General features: G+C 40.8%; 1 protein-coding gene across 6 annotated transcripts in view; it reads right to left on the reverse strand.

Annotated features, from left to right (window-relative positions):
• Window positions 1-942: 942 nt before the first annotated feature.
• Window positions 943-19,147, reverse strand: part of TTBK2 (tau tubulin kinase 2) — a 137,156-nt gene continuing 118,951 nt past the window's right edge. For all 6 annotated transcript variants that reach the window (XM_036298976.1, XM_036298967.1, XM_036298972.1 and 3 more), the window contains 3 exons: window positions 17,721-18,309; window positions 10,833-12,094; window positions 943-8,534 (listed from right to left, as the gene is read on the reverse strand). In XM_036298976.1, coding sequence (XP_036154869.1) covers window positions 8,072-8,534; window positions 10,833-12,094; window positions 17,721-18,309 — 2,314 coding nt within the window. In that variant the 3' untranslated portion in view covers window positions 943-8,071. The remainder of the gene's footprint in view (window positions 8,535-10,832; window positions 12,095-17,720; window positions 18,310-19,147) is intronic.

Here is a 19,147-nt window from a genome sequence, read left to right on the forward strand (position 1 = left end):
TTTGCGTCACTCACCACCGCTGACGGCCATTGAAACGTGAAGTCAGAACTCTTGCCGGAGCCTTTCTATAGTCCTCAGCCCACAGCCTCGGGTGCCCATCTTTACATCCCTTACACGTTGGAATGATGGTTTACGCCAGGTTAATAGCTCAACTACTTTGCAATTGAGATGTTAATAGGCCCATTCATGATTAGCTTTGGGAACTTGAGTTATTAATTTCTCTTATTTTGAAAAACATGAGCCAGCCCTTGGATGTTGCTGCTCCGAGAAATCAAGAAGGGGAAACCAGGAGGGTGGAGCAAGGCGTGTGACTGCCCCCCAAGATTCCTCTAGTTCAAAACATATTCCAGTGGAGGGGAGGGTGGTGCGGAGTAGGAATCACTCCGGTGCTCTAAGGGATGCTTCCTTTGCAGGAGGAAAAAGTACCTTCAGCCAGAGATAGAAGGTGGACTGAAAGGTGCTTTTATCTTCAAAATATATCTTTATTGATTTCAGAGAGGAAGAGAGAGATAGAAACATCAATGATGAGAGCGAATCATTGATTAGCTGCCTCGAACGCCCCCCACTGGGGATGGAGCCCACAACCCAGGCTTGTGCCCTAGACCCGAATGGAACCCGGGACCCTTCAGTCTGCAGGCTGATGCTCTATCCACTGAGCCAAACCAGCTAGAGAAAGGGTCCTTTTAACACTTTAAATTTTATTATGCAGGAATCCCTCTCCTCATGTCCTTGAGCCCTGGTTTTCAGCTGCAGGGATCCTGATAGTTTGTATTCAGTCCAGCACTTCTTTTCTAGGCCTCTGGATGTGGTACTGCATTTACAGCAACCCTTTCTGCTCCCTGATAATCTTGGAACCTCTGGTGCATTCAATAACATTATTAAATTAGAAAAATAATATTTCCCACTTTTGAAATCCAAGCCATCATACAAACAGAACTAGAGTTGCATGCGGAATGAATATTTTATTACTAGATTATAAAAATAAAATACAAAATAATTTTAAAACAGAACTTAAAACACTGTACAAAGCTTTAATATGATACAAATGGGAAAATTAAATAAATAATTACACTTTTATGTACAGATGACCCATACAAAAGCACTCCACGTTTCTGTCAATACTCTATTGTCCTTGTTGCCTGAGCTAAAATGCATACAGAGGGCTGCTTGGAGGGGAAAGAGACACAATACCATTGGAAGCATTTCCAAAAGAATTTCTCATCACTGATTTCATGAAGAGGAGAAGGGAGAAAACTGGAATTATTAAAGTCCTCCATGCTAACGTATTGGTGTTGCTTGACAAGAGAGAATTCTTTTGGTTTGTGATTCAATCTGATTTAACAGCTGCCAATAGTTTATACTTTCAAGATTTGTATCTAATGAAAAACTAGATATTTCCCCCTCCCCCCTTTTTCCCCTAAAAGCTGTCAATGTCTAAGTAAACGGCCTAATTAAATGGGCATTGGCTACTTTAGGAAAGGAGTCAGGAAGGGGATCAGGGGCTGTGTATGAGGGAGAGGGGAGGAGGCTCAAGCCTGGGTCATCAGATCTGTTCTCTTTATTTGCTTAACTCAATCCAACTTCAGAGCCCCGAGTGGCACACTGTTGTACTTCCTTTATCTTCCTATCTGTATTTCTGAATGCTTTTTATCTTAGTGAACTGATTTATCTATCTTAATGGTTTAAAAATAAAATATTTTGAAAAAGTCCCAAGGGCATTTCCCTGCCTGGGTTGCTCTCCTAAAATAAATCACATTCGAGCTCTGGTAGCCTTGTTTACCCTTGTGGGTGAGTGAAGAACAACCCAGACAGACTCCAAGTATGTTGAAGTGCTGCACATGGAATTTTAAGGACTTAAACCAGTGGTCGCCAACCCGTGGTCCGTGAGGTCCGAATGGCTGGCGACTGCTGATTTATACCGTATATTATAAGGGGGAAAGCATCTATGACAAGGGTAGTTTATACAAAAACTTGGTTTATTCAATGTTTTTAACTGGATGAGTGAACACTTCAGTACACAATATAAAATATTAAACTAATGAAAAGAAATAAAATTCCTATCCATTGTTAGCATGTAAAGTTATGTCATCAGCAAATTCTACAGTCACATGGGCCAAAGATCTGCCTCAGTGAATCCTATTCTCTAGGTCAAGGAACCCAGAAGCCCTGGGTATCTGAGAGACATGTCAGTATCACCAGTGATATACACTATGCCCAAAACTGTCACTTCCAATTAAAGAGGCAGACCTGGTTAAAGTTTCACATGGCAACGAAGGAAAAAGGCTTCACTTTTTTTACGTGTCTCTTTAAGACCAAGAATCAAGCAAAGTCTAAGGAAATATTCAAATCATTACCAAATATATGGTACTTGGCTATTCAGTTCTTGAGACTGTGTATAACCTCAAGGTGATCTTGATCTTGTCACATACTTTTAATTTTCTGATCCAAATTCGCTTAAGGGGAATAATAAAAAAAAAAGTCAGAGCCAATAATCACAACTGAATTAAAAAATGTATTAATGGGCCAAGACTTTAATGACACTTCACATCCAGCCAGGGATTTTTAGGGATTGAGGTGTGCAGCATCCAAATTCCCCTTTACAGGAACAGGGAGCCTTACCCCATGTCCTGGAGTTATAAGAACTAAAGGAATTCCCCATGTACCTCCTGCAGTTCTCTCCAACAAGGTTGGCAACAGATTCCTCAGGCTCTCAAGACTATCTGGGTTAAATTTCTCATAATTCTAGAGGGACAGCTAAGCTACTAATATCTAATGATCTGATGTTTCCACACTACTCCCACATCATTAAAAAAAATTTTTTTATAAGAGTTTATTTAAGCCAAAACTGAGGACAACTGCTGGGGAGCAAGATCTCAAATGCTCTACTCCCACATCCTTGAGGTCCACACCAGAGTTCTGTTGGATGAGACAAGGAAGTAGGATGTCCTACCACCACCTGGGGCTTCCCCATGGGCTAGAACCATCTTATTACCTTCTCTAAGTTACAGTCCAAGTACGCACCTATGGTTTCTGAACTTGGGTGAATATTGATTTATGAGGACTACCATAGTGGTTCCATTTCCTTACTCCTGTAATACATTTGTATTAAAACATAGATAAGTAACTGCAAATAAACTGTCTACAGAACCAAATTCAAGAAAGTTAAACAATGGCATTGTCAACCATTTATCGCCACAGTAATACAGGTGCTGAAAATCTCTCTCTTTTTAGGCAAAGCCCCCAACACATCTGTGGTAAATACACATAAGCAGAAATGGGCAGATGTTAAGAGAATGAATGTAAACAACTTAATTTCAAAATACAGGAGCATGACAGGAGAACTGTTTCCCTAATGTATGCCATGTTTGACTGATATAAAGGAATGAAAAACATTTTTATATGTCAAAACTCTGATCTTCAAGACTAAATCTAGACTTATCTACAAGTAAATCTATTTTCAAATAGCCAGAGTACGATGTATTTCCCCCCTAAATTCTGAATTCTGGATCTTGTTTCTCCTATCACCAGTTCCTTATGTTAGATTAAGAATGTAGTTCCTAGAACAAAGAATCCTCTGCCTTTGGGGAAAAGGCATCTGTTTTTTATTCAAAGGTACAGAAAAACTAATTGTTATTTTTAACTATCTGTGTCTGGGAAACATGCCCTAATGTACACCTTTTCCTTGTTGATTAAAAACAACCAAAGAAACCTTTGCATAAAAATCTGTGGCTTAGAAGGAATCTCATGATTACTAAAGAACCTCAAGTTCCCACAGTGTTAGGAGGAGCTAAACAGAAAGATACTGCATAACTAGTTCACTGTATTAGTAAGCAGCTGAAATTTGTTTAGTATTTTAAAGCAAATAATATAAAGTGGATAATAATGGGTCTCAATTATCATTTTGTTACTTATTTAGGACTTGATTAACTTGGCAACTTTTACAAAAAACATTTACTTCACAACATGCAACCTAAAAAAAAAACAGTAAATGTAGCTATGCCACTGTCAGCAAGGCCAGCTTGCTTACCAAGTTGAGAATGATGGTGCCTGCCTAAGACTTAAACATTCAAAGATATTTATAACCTGTGCTTTAAAGTTAAATTTGGTATGACCCAATTTTCCTTTTTTGTTCACTATATGTTAAAGTTAAATGCCTTTAAGCTGTGCAAAAGATTACTATGTGAATGTTCTGGTTATTTTGTGACAGTCAAAAGGACGTGCAAAGTTCGGCCCTGCCCCAGTTTTCCTTACAGTTGGAGCCCTCACTTTGTAATGTGACTGCCTTTCCTTTTTGTACAGAAGATGAATTGTATTCTGCATTTTGTCTACTTGTAAGTGAATGTAACATACTGTCAAATTTCCTTGTTTTGAATATAGAATTGTAACACTACAAGGTGTACATTTTCAGAGCCTTGTGTATATTTCCAATGAACTTTTTTGCAAGCACACTTGTAACCATATGTGTATAATTAACAAACCGGTGTATGCTTATGCCTGGGCAACTATTTTTTGTAACTCTTGTGTAGACTGTCTTTAAACAATGTGTGATCTTTTTTTGGAATCTGAGTTTGTGCTTTAACTTTTTTCTCCCTTATAGTGCCCCAGGGCAACAACAACAACAAAAAAGATTACTATGTGGAATTTTAAAATCGTTACCCATGTACACCCTGGAGATCTGGCAGCATAACTCAGAAAGAATGCTACCTGAAAGGACCAAAATGTTGCTAATTCCATCTTCCATTTCACCCAAGTAGTTCCAGAGACTAGACAGGGAAGGTAAGAGCAAGGTAACCAGCCACTTTGCTGTGATAGGAGAAATGACGAGACACTTGATTTTCAAAAGATAATTTACTTCTGCTCCGTAATACTTTTAGTGTAGTTTGGCTTGACTTTAACTGACGGCCATCTCCCTCATCTTAGGTAGAATAACCAAACTGGTTTAAAATTACTTGGATGATCTATGTTTGTCACTGAATTTTGAAATATGCCATCACTAAAAAAAAGAAAGAAAAAAGAAAGAACTGAAAACAACAATACAACTCATTCTCTGTATCAGACTTTAAAATAAAACAAAAACAAAAATCCTTGTGCCAAAAGGGCTTTACTCAGGGCTGTGAACTTCTCTTTTTAGCCCGAGACATGTATTATCTAAAAGCACAAATTGCACTTAAAAACCGTAAAATCTCTATGCAGGCTGGGACAAAAGTAGGTTTACACTTGTGACTATGCAAAACAGTTAATTCTTGTATTATTATTTATTAGTTACTGTATTGTTTTCCACACAAAGAACTAAAACCCTACTTTTGCCCCACCCTGTATAAGATAGTAGTACTTTCAAGTGGACCTACTTATACATAATATTAGTTTGTTTTCTTTTGAAAGTATCAAGCAGAAAAATCTCTGGTTAACACTTTTCTCTACATGCAAAATAAAATAGTCTTACACAGCAAGACTATTTCTGGACCTTGAGTTTATGGGTACCATTTAGAAAAAGGAGCCAAACACAGTGGAAAAGTTGTGAGAAAAATGGAAAGAACTAAAAAAGAGGAAAAACATTAAGTTGCCATCTTTGCCAGTTTTGACTGCTAGCAGAGAGATGTCAATCAGATATAAAATCACACACACACACACACACACCGCAGCCTCTCAGCTTTTCTGATGGTTACTACAAGCACATTTCTGATTAAAGGGGTCAAGATGTAAAGCTGGCTACTTTTCGCACAATTTTGCAAGTAGAGCAGAAAAAAGAGAATTTCTTAATTGTAGATTACTCCTCCACCACCCCTCAAAAAGTGAAGTTAAAAGAGGAAAGCAGAATGATAATTTTAAGGGATTTTTTAAAAAAATCAATTCGTCAGACCCATGATTATCATCCCAGTTGATCCACTCTAACCGTAAGAACAGCATTATGTAATTAACAAGACAAATCTTTGAACCAGTATTATAAGCATGTCCCAGTAATTTTCCCCCTATTAAAATATTTTTAAAAATGAAAATCAAATAACCTATCTTGGCCTGTTCAAGACTGCCAACCCTTGCATTATACGCAAGGAAGGCAAGAAGAATCTTAAGTGTCACGTGCCAAGAATGTATTTTCAGAAAATGAAGACAGGCAAGGCCCAAGTGTACGCGAGGCACACAGTAAAACGGTATTTCTCCATCCGTGATCTTGAAATTACAAATGGAGAATGAGAAAGAATGAGTTTATATAAGCATATGTTTCTCTATATTTTTATAAATATTTATATAATTTACCATGAAGACATGCAAGTAGTGTTATAGCAACTATTATACAATATAATACAGAAAGATGGGTCTTCCAATGTTACAGTTGCTTTAGGTAAACAGCAAATATGTCTTATCTAGTGCATTCCTCTATAGTGCTCGAAACCAGAGAGAAATTAAGATTCCACACTATGCTACAATTCTTATGGGAGACAAAATATGCCTCAATAGTGTTTTGAGGTTTTTTTTTTTTTGGTATGTTTTTGTTTGTTTGTCTTTTTTTAGAAAGCTCAACACAGATAAAGAGAACAAGATAAGTTCAGTGCAGCTTCAGGGCAACTTTGATGCAGCATTAGAATATGTTCACTTGGTGAGAAAATATATTTCTTTTCCCCCCCAAATTCAACCACATTAGGTTTGGCAGCAAACACAAGGTTGAAAAGAAAGCACAGATGTTTGCTAGAAGGCAAATTTCAACAGCAAGCAGACCAATTTACCTGACCTTAATAAGGTCTTTACAACACAAAAAACATCAAAATATAAAAAAGCCCATTTTCAAAGTCTACTATGATTTAATTTTGCCTGATTCCTGTTGGCAGAAGAGTGAGATTAGAACAAATATGATCCTCTTTATAGCTTTGTAAATTGAGATTACATGGAAATCAGGTCAAGAAACTCAAATGTTCAAACTAAAGCACAGGAGAAGCTGGTAAAAAAAACCCTTTAAAATAAAAGATAAATACAGAACCTAAATTTATTTCCCCAGATACTCATTCCTAACTGGCTACATGTATAAAATACAAAGTTTGAGGATGATAAGTCTCAACAACATACCTAATTTCTTTCTACTTTTCTTTTTAAACCTCTAAAAGCATAAAGTCACATTTCACAGCACTGTACTTCCTTGGTATCTTGGAGGTTGGCATTAGAAATAGTTGGTACAGAGAAGAATTAAGGAATCAAGGTCTACTCTGGTCAGTTTTCCTTCCACAAGGAAGAAACTAACAGGGAAAGAGAGTTCTTCTCCCTTACAGGGCATTCACCCCCACTCTGCCCCTCTCTGCCTAAAGCACTAAAGCCTGCAAACTAGTTCTATTTAGATTTTCCCTTCTATTACCTAAGTGTCATCAATTATTTCTCACAATAAAAATATATTGAGACTATAGTGCTCCAAAGAAAAATATTAGCATATGCTGCTAAAAGCATATTAGAATGTATTGTTAAAATAAAAGACTGGATCAGGTGAGAAACACTAACTTTAAAAAATATGAAATCCAAGGAGGGCACGAGGAATGAGGCAAAGTAAAGGTGTGAACTCTCCATATAGATAAATACACAAGCTACATATATGTGTATCAGCAATGGCTCCCCAGCAACAGACTTCTTACATACTTTAATACTGGAGCAATTCTGAACTCCAAAGTTGAGAAAGTTCTGAATGAAAATATTAAAACAGGAGGTTTCAATTTTGCTATATAATGTTTGAGTAGAGCCTTAAAGAATAAGCAGGCCAAAGCCTTTAAAATTCCATTCCATCTCCTACTTTTGACTCTTTTGTTTTAGAAGCAGCTAAAAAAAAAAAAAAAAAAGTTCATTTAATCAGTTTCTCCCTCTTGGATTTGCTACACTGCCCCTTCCTGTGCAAAGGCATTAATTCCTGATCTGCTTGCTGCCTGCCGTAGGTAATTCCTTATCAAATATTTATGTCTCCTTATAAATAATTTATCATATTACTTTCTTTTGCAAGAGAAAATCAACACAGACTTTTAAAATAGACAGTACAGGGATACACATGCATCAGGTTTAGGAGGAGGATCTCACACCTTTCAGAGATGAGGCCTGGCTCCTATCTGCTGAGTTTACTCGCTGACTTACTCTTCCCTGGGGGCGCTTTAGTGCTGGCCGAGTGGTGGTGGAGGCTGCCAGATCCTTTCAGGCCATTCTTGCTGGGTTTGCAATGCTCCTGTTGGCAGGACCTCCTGGAGGAGGAAGATCCTGAGTGGCTGGGAGGTGACTTGCTTCTCCCCAGATGCGGGGATGAACTCCTCTGGTCATGGTGGGGCCGTCCAGCCCTAGATGGCGAGGAACTAGATGTACGAGGCAACGAAGAGCTTCGAGGAGAGGCACTGGGACTCCTGCGAGGGACAACTGGACTCTTGGGTGGTGTTTTTGGATTGTGAGGGGATCCTGGACTCTTGCACTGAGTAGTGCTCCGGGGTTTCTGAGATCCATTTTGAAGAATTTGGGCCAGGCGAGAGAAAAGGTCTGAGTCGGAATTGCTACTCCCTAGGACTTTGTATCTGCGGAGCCTTAAAAGTACAGAGAAAAATTATTTTAATTCATTTCAAGTGTGCCTATAAAGTCCCAATCATAATTTGTATGATGTGAGTCAAAATTCAGGAAACACAGGTTATAGCTACTCTTTTATATACCAGTTACATGACCCTGGACAAATTATTTAATCTCTCCTAGCTTTTAATGGGAATATTATCAATCTCACCACGTTACTGAACAGCCAAGGGCAATAACCCAAGTAAAGTATTTAGTTGGAAGTCTGCCATTCAGAAACACTTGGATGTTGTTAGTCCTCTTCCTCCTATGGCATGTTTGCTCTTCTGATTTTAGAATTAAATAAAACGTCTCTAGCATAAAATGCCTTGACATTTTGTTTAAGGCTCCTAGGACAGGAATTCTGCATACATATATGCAAATATTAACCCCACAATGCAAGTCTTCAACATGATCTGTGCTCACCAATAGCAGGAACTATAGAAAAAGGTTATTTCAGCTTCATTTAATAGTTTCCAAAATAAAAGAGTACTCACTGGTTTCTCTGGGACTCAGTCTCTGCCCTGATAGAAGCCTGAGATTCAGGAGAGCTGAGTTTGGAAACTGACTGCCCCTCTTTACTGACAAGTCAGAACTCCAATCTAGAAAGTATTCATATGAATAGCAATGTCCTCTTTGCCCTAAATGTTTTTCTGTTTTAGCTTAAAATCCACTCAGTTTAAGAATTTAAACCTCAATCTGCTGACATGCCACTCCTTACAGAAGGAAGTGGGAGAAGAGCTTCAAGGTTGTATTAGTATGTACAGAATGCAGACACATAAATAGCTATCATCATCATCATCATGGGTCAGCAACAAATTACTGATTTTTTTCTATGAATTTTCTTTCCTTCTCTTTCCCACCATCTACTTATTCTGAAAAATGACATGAAACTCATTCAGGTTACGCCTATTCTCAAGGATCTTATAGTAAAAATTTTGAAATGGAATAAAATAATTCCTCTGTGCCAGGACCTAAGTGGGAAAGTTGAGTTCCCAGATGAGTCAACTCTAATATCCGGCACAATGCCACAGGCTTGACTTAGTTACTAAGTGCTACTTTTAGGGGACACTGTAAAATGCTAAATAATGAATGATAATTAAGATCTGTTTGTTGCAATCCAAAGTAGTTCAAGCGACAGATATGGCATCTCTATTAAGCATAGATGCCAAGCAGAAGAAAAAGGGGATATGTAAATATTGTTCATAGAATCACCTTTTTAAAATCTCATAAAATGACTGCTGTTTAGTCATCACCATTCTTCCTATGGAAGTCTTGTCCCACTGGCACTTCAAATCTAATGTTTAGTTACCCTGAACCTGAAACCTTAGGGCAAATCAAAACTAAACCTTCTTTAGGTAAGGGTAACAAGTTCTGCTGTGTAACGATACATGTAGAATCTTACTTCAATATGCTTTAGATATCCTTATAACAGGAAGAGGCCTATTATTATATTATCTCAGACAGGCTAGTTTTCATGCAAATGTACTACCATTTTGATTTTCACTTTATTTTGGTTAAAAGACTATCCTTTTCTTCTTTCTTCTCCAAAAGTTTAGACCATTATTCTACTCTGTGAAAGTGAGTAATGGCTCATTACCTCATTTCCTCCTCTTCTTCAAAATATAATCTATTGACTCTATGGTCAACTATACATGAGAAATTCAATAAACAAGTATACCATACAGTAAATATTAAAGCAATAACTTTATTATGTATTGCCGTATCTAGCATCAGACCTAGGGAAACCGCCTGTAGGATTTTTGTTTGTTTAATTCATTATAATCAGATAAACAGTAGTGCTACCAGGAGTTAGTCATCAAATGATGAACACACTATTCTTCACTAGAATTTGACATTATAATGACATCTGTTATAACAGGATGCTGACTAACCAAAGCTACAAAAATACTGAGTATCTAGTTAAAACAGACTGCAAGAGAAGTAACCTTTGTTACATGCTAATCAGCACTGCAAGAAGCTTTAGACATACACTCCCTTATTTCATCCTCCCCAAACCTTGAGGCAAATGTTCAATCCATTTTATAGATAGGAAAATTGAGGTTTACACTGCAAGAAAGTGGGAGAGCCAAGAATTAACCTGGATCAATCTGACCCCTTCAACTACACTGTGCTATGGCTTGGGAAAGGCAAGGAAGAAAGTAGACAATCAGAAGCAGGCAACAAAGAAATGAAACCTCTGACATGTTATATGTTAGAGTCAAGTAGACACAGAAACAGTGCTATACACTTAACATGGGGAGAGCATACAGCATTACCTGGCTTCTACTCCAGGCCTTGTGGGTGGCTTTCCTGGTGGTGGCCGAGGCAAGAACTGTGATGAAACTGAGCTATTGACTTGATCTGTGTTGATCCATGACACTGGCCTTGGAATTTTGCTCTTTCTGGACTGGGAGATGATAGGTGACAAAAAGCTATCTTCAGCTGACCTGCTCAGGGGGGCGTCTGTCGCCAGTCTTGAAAAGGGAGTGAAGACTTCCTCCTCAGAAAAGGGAGCAGGAACAGTAGCTAGTCTCTCCTCCAGCAATTTATCAGAGGCACTTGAGAGGTCCCCAAGAAAAGACTTGAGTTGCCTTTTTTCCACCAGAAGTTTGAGTAGGTCTGGCTGATAAGCTTTCTTTTGGAGGAGCTTTTCTTTTGCAGAGAGTGGAGAGGATGATTCAAAAGCTGAGTCTATCTCTTGTGCTAAAACAGGGATTCGGCTGTGTCTAGTTACGAAGGATGACCTAACCATATCCTTCCGGGATGAGGGACAATGTTCACTCTCTGAAACACTATTAAATAGCTCTCTATTTCTAGCGGCAATTTTCTCTTTCTTACCCTCTTGGTGCAAAAAAGTAGAGTGGTCTCCTTGAAGACCGGGCAAGTCTTCACTCTTGATGTCATCATCCTTAGATATCTTACTCTTTTGCATTGTTGCCACCTGGCCTATCTGTCCTTCCGCACGTGGGTCAATGCCTCCTGGGGAAATTTCTGAAGTTCCAACTGCCAGAAGCTTCATTCTCTCATGATTTCTGTCTTGGTTTGGCATCACACTAAAAGTCTGTGTCTTTGTCATGTCGAGAGGTTCAGTAGTCGCTGAATGATCCCTTTCTAAGTCTCCGGGGAGAGAGGAGATCTCAATATAATGCTGCCCTTTACTTAACTTTTCATCTTCATTATCTGACCCTAGCAGGCTTTTCTCTTCAGTTTCCCTAGGGAGACTCTCAAATTCTCTCCCAGCCAGTCTGTTATGGTCAGGAAGGTCTTCTGGCCCCAGGTCTTGAGATTTTTCACACTCTCTAGTATCGAGTAACATGTCAGGACCAATATGCTCTATCTGCAGCCCCAAGTCTGTTCTGCTTCCTCCACTAGGAGGCTCTCCCTCTGTCACAACTAAACCAGAGAAGTTCTCCCTTGGAGAATAAAGTTCCACAGTGGGCTCCACAGGCTGAAGGTCCTTCTTCTCTGGCAGCTGACCATAGTGAAAGCTTCCTGAAGTCGACTGTGTAGATGCCACAGACGGTCGAGGAATTGTAACCTGGAGAGAAAGAAGAAAAAAAAAGTTAAAATGCAATAATGTAGAATATAAGGGAAGATGCAGGATTTGAGATTTAACACCTCAAATTCTAATTTATAAGAAGAACACATATGTTGGCTGGGTCTGCCTAATTCAGTGATGGCGAACATATGACACACGTGTTAGAGGTGACACGCGAACTCATTTTTTTGGTTGATTTTTCTTTGTTAAATGGCACTTAAATATATAAAATAAATATCAAAAATATAAATCTTTGTTTTACTATGGCTGCAAATATCAAAAAATTTCTATATGTGACATAGCACTAGAGTTAAGTTAGGGTTTTTCAAAATGCTGACACGCCGAGCTCAAAAGGTTCGCCATCAATGGCCTAATTCATATTTAAAATGAACAATTCTGAATAAAAATGCACGACACCCAAGCTCAGGAACTGTACAGCACAGTCTTCTTCGAGGTTCACCCCTGCATTTCTTTAGCCTGCTTTGTGTTCTGGAAGACTGGCTTCTGCAGACTGTGCTATCCCAGGCTCCTTGCCTTCTGATTTCTGGGTTTGCCCAATGGCCAGCACCAACATAGAATCTGAATTTGTGGAGATAAGGGTCTGGGTATTAATTCTCTCTGCTCCCTCCCCAAGGGACTGCAAGGGACTACATTCAACCACTCTTGGCCATAGCTCCTGTCATATGGCCCCACTCCCATAGATAGGATCTTACCAGGTTCTATTAACAGCCTTTCTTTCTCCTCTTTCAGGACTCAAGACAGGAATGACTCTCTCTATTTAATGTGCCTATGGTCAGTTGATAGCATCAACTTTGCAAAAGTAAACGGAATTTAAGCCTCAAGAAGACAATCAAGATAAATATATTATCCCATTCCCCCCCTCCCCTCCCTCCCCAATGAAGGAAATGGTAAGTTTAATACCTTAGACCAATGGTTCTCAACCTTGGCTGCACATTAGAATAAGCTGGGAATCTTTTTAAAATCCTGATTTCTGGGCCTCATCCTCCGGAAATTCTGTTTCGTTGTTATGGGGTGGGGCCACTACATTAGTAACAAAGAAATAGAATTTCTGGAGGATGAGGCTCAGAAATCAGGATTTTAAAAAGATTCCCAGGTGATTCTAATGTGCAGCCAAGGTTGAGAACCACTGCCTTAGACATATGTACTAGTAAGTAAAAAAGTAATGCAGCTGACATTTCTTTAGAGACCTTGAGTTAAAAAGATTTTTTAAAGCCGAAATCGGTTTGGCTCAGTGGATGGAGCGTCGGCTTGCGGACTGAAGGGTCCCAGGTTCGATTCCGGTCAGGGGCGTGTGCCTGGGTTGCGGGCACATCCCCAGTGGGAGATGTGCAGGAGGCGGCTGATCGATGTTTCTCTCTCATCGATGTTTCTAACTCTCTCTCTCTCTCTCCCTTCCTCTCTGTAGAAAGTCAATAAAATATATTTAAAAAAAAAAAAAAAAAGATTTTTTAAAAATTGTTTTAATTATATTTTTATTGATTTCAGAGAGAAAGGGAGAGAGAGAGAGAGAGAGAATCATCAATGATGAGAGAATCATTGAAGGCTGCCTCCTGCATGCCCCACATTGGGGATCAAGCTAATAACCTGGGCATGTTCCCTGACCAGGAATTGAAACGTGACCTCCTGGTTCATAGGTCGACGTTCAATAACTGACCCATGCCAGCCAGGCAAGAAAAATATTTTTATTTAAAAATATTTGAAAAAGGTCAAACATATTAAATATATAAATACAAGTCTTTCAACAACTTGATAGAGAAAATGTTGCACATAGTGTAACAGCTATAAGAATTATCTTGGTGGGCAGGACAGTATTGATGGGAATGGGCAAGAAATACTATAAGAAATTAAGCCAAGGCATTAGAAAACCTTTTGAAAAGAAGCACACCAGAATGCTATTGGAAAAATACTTGAACAACAGTGAGAACATAGCCTCTAGAGCAGGGGTCCTCAAACTTTTTAAACAGGGGGCCAGTTCACTGTCCCTCAGACCGTTGGAGGGCCCGACTATAGTTTAAAAAAAAACTATGAACAAATTCCTATGCACACTGCACATATCTTATTTTGAAGTAAAAAAACAAAACGGGAACAAATACAATACTTGTATTTGCATGTGGCCCGTGGGCCGTAGTTTGAGGACCCCTGGTCTCGAGAGTGAAAGAAAAGAAGAAACTGAATCTGGGAGGTGGAAAGAGGGAATGAATGCAAAGAGAAAAGGTGAGGTGAAAAACGGGATACAGGGAAGGGACGGGAATGGTAGGACCTGACTCTTGCCCATAGGGCACCTTTGTACAATTTGGAAAAGGATGCTCTTCAAAGAGGAAACAAAGATGCACAGTTTGGCTAGCAAAGTTTGAGCTAAATTTCAGACCCAACTGTTCCCTTGGCTAAGCATGCAGTAAACAACCTATATAACTTTACAAAGCAGTCTTGGGGAAGAAGGAAAGACCAACTAACTGATTAAAAAAAGGAGGTAGCCCGGCCAGGGTGGCTCAGTTAATTATCATCCTGTGCACCAAAGGGTTGCTGGTTAGAGTCCCAGTCAGGGCACGTACCTGGGTAGCAGGTTCGGTCCTAGTCAGGGTGCATTCTGAGGACAACCAATCGAGGTCTCGGTCTCTCTCTCTCTCTCTCTCTCTCTCTCTCTCTCTTTCTCCATTCCTCCCCCCCTCCATTTCCTCAGGTGAAGATTATAAGATAAACAAATAAACAAATAAGAAGTAGGTATTTATTTTCCCATTTTGTAGTGTAGGTAAATCCCTACAGAGCTATTCACAAAATCAAATTCTATTATCTTTTCTCATTGTTTTACACTTGCATGAGGAATTGTGTCCTAATAAAAAACATTTCAGTCGCCCTAACTGGTTTGGCTCAGTGGATAGAGCGTCAGCCTGTGGACTGAAAGGTCCCTGGTTTGATTCCGGTCAAGGGCATGTACCTTGGTTGCGGGCACATCCCCAGTAGGAGGTGTGCAGGAGGCAGCTGATCGATGTTTCTCTCTCATCGATGTTTCTAACTCTCTATCCCTCTCCCTTCCTCTCTGTAAAAAAAAAATCAATAAAATATACTTAAAAAAACAAAAAACAAACAAAAAAAACCATTTCAGTCTGGGGAACAATGCTATTTCTGGTAGTTGGAGGAGAGGGCCACTAGATGATGATGGAATTTAAGAAAACCTGGTATTCTCACCCATGTAAGGACAGATGAACCTGCCTGTGTCTGAGGTTTGTGTACATTTTTTTACTGCCTCCATCTCTGGCTTTCCTGGAACTCCTGCCACTCACACAGCTGTGGGGGCAGCACTACTTACTGAAAACCACAGTGTAACAGGAGTCTCCATATGAATGCCCAAAATGGGAGTAAACAGTAATTTCCTCAAAACATTTCTTTGCAGAAGACTTATCACAATTACCTTCAGCTGCTTGTTAAAATGCAGATTCCCCTCTATCTCAGACCTACTGAAGCAGAAGTTCTGAAAATGAGCCTGGGACTCTGCATTTTAAACAATGGACATCAAAGCTATAAAACTATTGCTTAAGAGAAATATAAAATACTAGAGGCCCGGTGCACAAAAATTTGTGCACTCGGGGGGGAGGGGGGTCCCTCAGCCCGGCCTGTGCCCTCTCACAGTCTGGGACCCGTCGGGAGATAACGCCCTACTGGCTTAGGCCTGCTCCCGGGTGGCAGAGGGCAGGCCCAATCCCTAGGTGCAGCCCCTGGTCGGGCTCAGAGCAGGGCCGATTGGGGAGTAGGGGCACCGCCCCCTGTCACGCACAGAGCAGGGTCGATCAGGGGGTTGGGGAGCTCCCCCCGTCACGCACAGAGCAGGGCTGATCAGGGGGTTGGGGCGCCGCCACTGTCACACTCAGGGCAGGGCCGATGGGGAGGTTATGGCCCTACCCCGTCACACACAGAGCAGGGCCCGTGGGGGGCGGGGGGGTGGGGGATTGGGGCGCCGCACCTTGTCACACACAGAGCAGGGCCGATCAGGGGGGTTTGGTCGCTGCCCCCTGTCACGCTGATCCGGTGCTGGGAGGCATATTACCCTTTTACTATATAGGATAGAAGCCTGGTGCACGGGTGGGGGCCAGCTGGTTTGCCCTGAAGGGTGTCCTGGATCAGGGTGGGGGTCCCCACTGGGGTGCCTGGCCAGTCTGGGTGAGGGGCTGAGGGCCGTTTTCAGGCTGACGGGTGACTGAAGCTCCCAACCTGTCCTTTTTTCCTTTTTTTTTTCATTCTGGGCCAGCTTTAGCTCTGAGGCTCGGCTCCAGCTATGAGACTTCCACTGCTGAAAGCAGGTTTCTGGCCTTTGTTTACCCTTCTGTATTTGAAACAATGGTGCGGTCCTGCTGGCTGAAGCCCGGGGTTTTGTTTAGCTTCTATTTTTGTAACATAGTTGCTTAGAGTGCAGCTGAGAGGCCGGCAAGGCAGGCAGGGAAGCTTTGGCTTCCTCCGTCACTAAAGCAAGCAAGCCTCATGTTAGTTTCCAGCTGCCTGGCTGGCGGCTGCCATCTTGGCTGTCAGTTAATTTGCATATCTTGCTGATTAGCCAATGAGAAGGGTAGTGGTCATACGCCAATTACCATGTTTCTGTTTTATTAGATAGGATGAGAAATGTCTAGGTGGAGGTTACAAAAGAGAAAGGAGAAAAAAATAATTAGATTTAGCAACAGTATAAAGTACAAACCATGGGCCGGTGCCATTTTGGGGCTCAGTCCATCTGGGTTTCCAGATGACCTAATAAATTTATAATTCTTTAACAAAAATAAATAAATAAATAAATAATATAAAGTACTGGTACAAACCATGAATGGTTAAATATATACCTTCCTCAACATATTTTTCTTTTCTTTTATATTTTTATTGATTTCAGAGAGGAAGCAAGAGGGAGAGAGAAGTAAAAAAATCCATGATGAGAAAGAATCATTGATCAGCTGCCTCCTGCATTCCCCCTACCTGGGCCTGTGCCCTGACTAGGAATCGAACAGTGACCTCCTGGTTCATAGGTCGATGCTCAACCACTGAGCCACACCAGCCGGTGCTTCCTCACCATGTTTCTAATGTAGATATTAAAAATATCTAGAATTATAATTTAAAAAAATCATTATGTATACACATATAGATAGTTCTTATAGTCTAAGTATAAATGTTCTTCTGAAATTAGGTTATAATGACATATTGTGTATTGAGCTGGTATCCTGACAGGAAACCTCACTTTTTGAGAAATTTCATACTAGAAGACTAACTAGTCCAAGCATCACTCCTTATACCATTTGCATACTTAGGCCTCTGCTGAAGAACCTTAGTTGATCAACTGTTAGTCCTTTCATTTATATATGTATATATCTTTTTACTGATTTTTAGAGATAGAGGAAGGGAGAGGAAGAAAAAGACAGAGAAATCGATGTGAGAGAGAAAAATCAATCAGCCGCACCTTGACAGGGGATCAATCCCGCAATCCAGGCATGTGCCCTGACCGGGAATTGAACCAGTGACCTTGCAGTGCACAGGATGATGCTCAACCAACTGAATTACATTGACCAGGGCAGTTCTTTCTTAATAACACCTTGAGTGGATAACAGATAAATGACAGGAACAAATCTCTTACCGCTGTAAGAGGTCCTTCCGCTTGTGCCTCCATTGGACTTGTGGGTGTTGCTGCAATAAACTGACCACCAGCTCCAGCCTGGAGTTCTAGCCTATCTGTATATTGCTCTGAAGCAGCAGTGGCAGGGCATTCCCTGGAAAGTGCTAAGATCACACCTGAGGTTTCCTTCTTTAAATGAATATTTTCTTCCCAAGGACCCAATCGGAGGTTTCCATCTTGAGGTGATTCTTCTAGAACTTGAAGTACTTCAGGCTCCTCGTCAGAAGGGCTCCCTGTTGTTTTATGGCCTAAAGCCTCATTTGTCCTAAAATCCCGAAGGTCCTGCTCCTTGTCCACAATCACCCATTCTTTGGAATCAACCTCTTGCTTGCAAGAGCTCAAGTTAACAGCTATAAATCCATTGCTGCCACCACCATCCGCCTGCTCAGGGGTATTGGCAGAGGCAGGCTTAGAAGCATCTGGAAGATATTCTTCATCATAGTTCCAGATGTGGTCAGTACGGGCCCCAGTAGGAACACAAGGCTTACGAAGCAGGGCAGGAAGAAGAGGCTCCTTTCCTGCACTGGAATCTTTCTGCATTTTCTCCAGGCTTAAGAAAACAGAGAGAAGTTACTCAATTGTCCAAGGGTAATACTTATTGCATAACCTATAAGCTCTATACAGAACTAATATTCTCACAGAGATTAAAAAAATACGGATAAAGCATAAGGAAAGTTTCACAGATTGATCATGCTCTTCTCCACCTGTCATAATCTTGTTTGGGGAGATGGGCGATGTCACTCCTGCTGCAGAGAAGCCTAACTGGTTGACTTATATGATCCACATCATCTTTGCCTTGTCAGTTCAATCACACTGCCCTCTGCTCTCTCTTCTCTCCTCTCTGAGGTGCTGAGAACAATTTACCCAAGGGAAGCCTACTGGTTCATGGGCCCAATACTCAACCACTGAGCCACACCAGCTGGGATTGAGTTCATTTTCTTGGATTACTTCTGTTCTCAACTCTGTTTTCCCTCAGCATGGACTCTTTTTAAAAAGTTCTATTCTGGCTGAAACCGGTTTGGCTCAGTGGATAGAGCGTCGGCCTGCGGACTGAAGGGTCCCGGGTTCGATTCCGGTCAAGGGCATGTACCTGGGTTGCGGCACATCCCCAGTGGGAGATGTGCAGGAGGCAGCTGATCGATGTTTCTCTCTCATCGATGTTTCCAACTCTCTATCTCTCTCCCTTCCTCTCTGTAAAAAATCAATAAAATATATTAAAAAAAAAAAAAAAGTTCTATTCTGCCTAGCCAGATTGGGTCTACTGGATAGAGTGCCAGCCTGTGCACTGAAGGGTCCGGTCAAGGGCACATGCCTGGGTTGTGGGCTCATTCCCCAGTAGGGGGCATGCAGGAGGCAGCCAATCAATGAGTCTCTCTCATCCCTGATGT

This window comes from Myotis myotis, unplaced genomic scaffold (assembly GCF_014108235.1).
Source record: "Myotis myotis isolate mMyoMyo1 unplaced genomic scaffold, mMyoMyo1.p scaffold_m19_p_1, whole genome shotgun sequence".
NCBI lineage: Eukaryota > Metazoa > Chordata > Mammalia > Chiroptera > Vespertilionidae > Myotis > Myotis myotis.